The 4551-nt window shown below is 41.9% G+C and overlaps 1 protein-coding gene across 1 annotated transcript; it reads left to right on the top strand.

Annotated features, from left to right (window-relative positions):
• The first annotated feature begins 697 nt into the window (after positions 1-697).
• On the top strand, positions 698-3210 carry TMEM252 (transmembrane protein 252). Its single transcript, XM_039567586.1, is given in 2 exon segments — positions 698-1014; positions 2862-3210. Coding segments are annotated over 2 exon segments (624 nt in total). The 5' UTR covers positions 698-739.
• Positions 3211-4551: the final 1341 nt, after the last annotated feature.

The raw sequence follows: 4551 nt of genomic DNA, 5'->3' as shown, positions 1-4551 counted from the left end.
GAGCTGTCCTGTGTCCCAGTCTGAGGTGCTGGACTACTTTATGTACTGCAAAGGTCATGCAAGTGCTCCATGTCAGCTTCCTAGGTTCTCTGGACCAAGGTATTGGATGGCAACAGCTAGTGCTTAGAGAAGTAAATCCTTTGTTGAACCTAGATTGATACCTGTCAGACAGTACTATTCTTTAGTGCTACCTTACCTTGGCAAGTCAGAGAGAAAAGGTGAGATGACATGGCCTCTCAGAGAACAGCAGTTTTTACCTAGGCCCATTCCCCTCCCATGTCAATGTCCGCATGTATACAAAGCGTATTTTCCCTTCAAACTTTTAATGGGGATTTCTGAACAGCATTTTTTTGGTTGTTGGTTGTTTTTCTTTTAAAGTCAAATTTAACAAATCCAGGTCTCATTCATAAGCAGCGAAGTGTATAAACCACTGCAAATCATGCCATGAATGTAGCAGGCCAAGTTTACACTCCGGAGATTACAGCGGCAAAGGGATGGTTCAGAAAGTTTCTGCTTCCTTCCTTAAAGTAGGTAGAAGGTTACAAATTAATCTCAAAAGGGTTTATAAGTCTCTCAAAGAGTTAATGAGTAAGTCAGAACTGCCTGCTTTTCTTAATTGTTTAAGGGCCAGTTGGTCCTGTAGTATATAAGGTACCCATACATGAAGATGAGAAGTACAGCAGAGAGAGCCAGCAAACAAACCGCAGACAGGAACAAAGTGCTGTGTCTTCTGCAAAAGATGCCAAAATGTCTTTTTACTTTGATTCGTCTATTTATGCTCTTACTCAGCTTCTCCACTCTTTGCCTGGGAGTACTTTGCATGTCCACAGATTCCTCTATGTGCAGATGTGGAAAAAACAAGATAGTGTTTTATTGCCTGTTAGCTTTGGGGCTCTTTCTCCTTGTTACTGGCATTTTCTGGAGCACTTTCCATGAAGCCCTGAAATACAGGGCCCTTGGCATCTTCATTCGAAATCCCAGCCACAGAGAACTACATGTCTGCACCATAGACAGGTATGTGTTGCAGATGAATTGGGAGGGAGGGATGCTATTATTAAAACATACTGTGAGAAGAAAGAAGCAATACAAGACTTTTACAAGATGCAAATCATGTAGCCATTTTATTATTTTTCTGTGGAGAGAATTGTAGTCTGAATTTTTATTTGCTAGAGCAAGCAGCAATGTGCAAACAGCCATTCATGCAAACAATACGTAAGGTAGCGTATACCGCATGAAAGAGAGAAAGATTCCGAGTTTCCAAAGCTTCCAAAGTCATGCATGGAGGCAGCAGGTGGAGTTACACCAACCTCACTCAGGAGCATCCTGAGTTCCATCTCAGCAGACAATTTAAGATGCTGCTGTGGGGTAGATGCTCGTGTAGGTTATCAAAGCTGAAGTATGCAAGGAGCCTCAGCTCATTCATTATATGGCTCCTGCTTAAATTTTCTTGTCTAATTGTCCCCCCTATTTGAAAATCTCAAGAAATTCAACCAGGCCAAGTGCAAGGTCCTGCACATGTGTTGGCACACACCCAAGTACAAACCCAGGCTGGGCAGAGAATGGTTTGAGAGCAGTCGTGGGGAGAAGAACTTGGGTGGGTTTGTTGATGAGTAGCTCAGTGTGACCCAGCAATGTACACTTGCATCCCAGAAAGCCAAACGTGTCCTGGGCTGCATCCAAAGAAGTGTGACCAACAGGCTGAGGGAAAGGGTTCTGTTCCTCTGCTGTGTCTTTGTGAGTCCCCATCTGGAACACCACGTCCAGGTCTGCGGTCCTTGGCCCAGGAAGGGCATGGACCTGCTAGAGTGGATCCAGAGGAGGGCCATGATGATGATCAGGGGAATGAAACACCTCTCATATGATGACAGGCTGAGAGAGTTGGAGTTATTCAGCTCACAGAAAGTTCCAGTGAGACCACAGCACCCTGTGTACATGAAGGGAACTTACAGGAAAGATGGAGAGGGACTTTAAAAGGGACATGTGGTGACAGGACAAGGGGGAATGGTTTCAAGTAGAGAAAGGTTATGTTTAGATTAGATATTAAGGAAAAAATGCTTTACTGTGAGGGCAGTGAGGCACTGGAGCAGTCTGCCCAGAGAAACTGTGGCTGCCCCATCCCTGGAATTGTTCAAGGCCAGGTCGGATGGACAGCCTGGTCTACTGGAAGGTGGCTGTGCCCATAGCTAGACCTAAATGAACATTAAGGTCCCTTCCAACCCAAAACATTCTGTGACCCTATGATTTTGTTTCTTAACAAAGTCTGATGCTTTGAGAGAGAGAGTTTCTTAAACTGATTGGCACTAGGCCTGGCAAAACTCTTTAACAGGGTCGCTGGATACAAATTACTTTTCCTGTACTGTTGTGGAAACCACACTAGAAACACTGACAATGGGTGCTCTAAAAGAACTATAAAAACAACATTCAGCAAATTTTGGTTAGATAAGCACAGACATACCAATTTTATTTTAAAACTCTGGAAAACAATGGTTATTGTAATAATGAATAATTTTGAACACTGATCTCATTCTTCTTCCAAATTAAACTCTTCTCAGGCACTTGTTGAAATACTCACAAGCATGAGTATTTGTATGCCATGGTTGGGAATTTTCGTGGGGAAGGGTTGTCTTTTTAGAATGCCGTGTTTTAATAAAATATTTTGTACCAAGACAAGGGAAATTATTCCACTTGTGCCTACTTTTTTATATTCATATAATCCATTGCTCCGAACACACTTAGGTGTCTGTTTACAGTTAAAGCCTCATCTAAATTTTGGAAACATAACAGAAAAAGCATCTAACCAAGCTCTGTGAGACAAATCACACTTTACCATGATGTGTTTCTTTTTGGTTTGCTTATTTTAGGCCTGACTTCTCTCCTCCCTCTTATGAAGACAGCATAGATCATGAAAAACTTGTGTCTCCACTGTCAGTTGCCTCCACACTAAAACAGCAAGAATTCATCAATATCCCTCCGCCTCCATATAGTGAAAGTAGTGCAGAGTTTGTCAGTGAAACAAATGAGCAGGAACAGCCACCACCATACACATTCTCTGTGTAGCAGCAGCAAACAGCTGACCAAGACCCAAACCCCAGAGTGGGGTTAAATTCTCATCTATCCACACAAGAAATCAGTTGCCAACAGGATACAGACTTCTAGAAGACCTCAGGAAGAGCAACACCTGTCAAAACATGAGAGACAGGCAGCCAGTAAAATCCTGCATCTGTGAAGCATGGAAAACTTGAAGAAGAGGGGAAGAAGAGCTGTGTCAATGATCCTAATAGTACACTACTATTGATACTATCTGTAATAGTACACTCACTACTATTTCCTGTGAAATTGCACAGGAAAAATACTGATAATTTGCAACTTAGAGTGGAGTTAGAGGGGATATGTAAAAGTGCTCAATATTGCAGATTAGAATAAATCTCTGCAGAGATGGAAATGCTCAGGCTGTGTCTTGCAGAAGTCACCATCTCTGGCAACAGGAGTTTCTTATGCTGCAAGATAAATGAAGCATCATGGTGTTATCAGTCTTGTCTTGTGCTTCATAAGGAGTTTCAGATGAAAGCTGTCATTTATGGTTTTGAAACTTTAACTGATTTGGGAAACCTATTAGCTCAGATTTTGTTTGGAATTTGCAGAGTATTTGTTGCAACTGATTATTTTTGTATTGTATGCCTTTCCAGTTATTTGTTTTATGTGGGGTAAAAATAACTGCTATTTTACTAGTGAATTCATGAATAAATTTTGTATTTAAAACAAATGCCTTGTATTTGCTTATATGATTTGAGGTGCCCATGATTCAGGATAAGGGCACAATAAAATACACCACCTAGCTGCCAAAGAGAGAGCTCTGGTTATACTTACAGCTCCTCAGAGGGAGATAGCAATTGCAGGAGGAAAAATAATCTCTGACTCCTCTGAGCCAACTCTAAGAGCAATTGCTTTTGTCACAGCTTGCTCAAGACTGTGGGAACTGAAAAAGGGACCCTGTACCCTGTTTCTGACACAAGTGGCCTCATAATTACACAACACCAGAAAAAATACAGGCTTGGACTCTTCCTTCTTCAGCTGCATGTATACTTCCTCCTACAAAATCACTGAGGCAAATTTGCATTCAGGCCACTGTCATCTATAATTCCAGATTACAAGAAAAATTTCATGAGGTTCACTCAGATTTGAACTTGTAACATTTACTTTAGATGGAATTTTTCTTTTTGGGTTGGAAGGTTTGAATTAGAGGGGCCTTTAGAGATCATTCAGTCCAAGCCCCAGTGAGCAGGTACATCTTCAATGAGATCAGGTTGGTCAGAGCACTGTCCACCCTGACCTTGAATTTTTCCAGGGATGAGGCATGTATCATCTCTCTGGATGACCTGTTCCCGGTTTTGTCACAGACCAGCAAGACAGAAAAGCTAGCACACTTTCCAGATGCTCACATACTGTAAGACTACAAGTCAAGCATAATGACTGTACATGCAAGCCATGATGGTAGCCATGGCTAAGGCCAGGAAACTGACAGTTGCATCAGTTTTGCCTTTCAAAGAATTT

Source organism: Corvus cornix, chromosome Z (assembly GCF_000738735.6).
Source record: "Corvus cornix cornix isolate S_Up_H32 chromosome Z, ASM73873v5, whole genome shotgun sequence".
Lineage (NCBI taxonomy): Eukaryota > Metazoa > Chordata > Aves > Passeriformes > Corvidae > Corvus > Corvus cornix.
The sequence above is the reverse complement of the archived record's forward strand: the minus strand, read 5'-3'. Positions and strand labels throughout refer to the sequence as shown.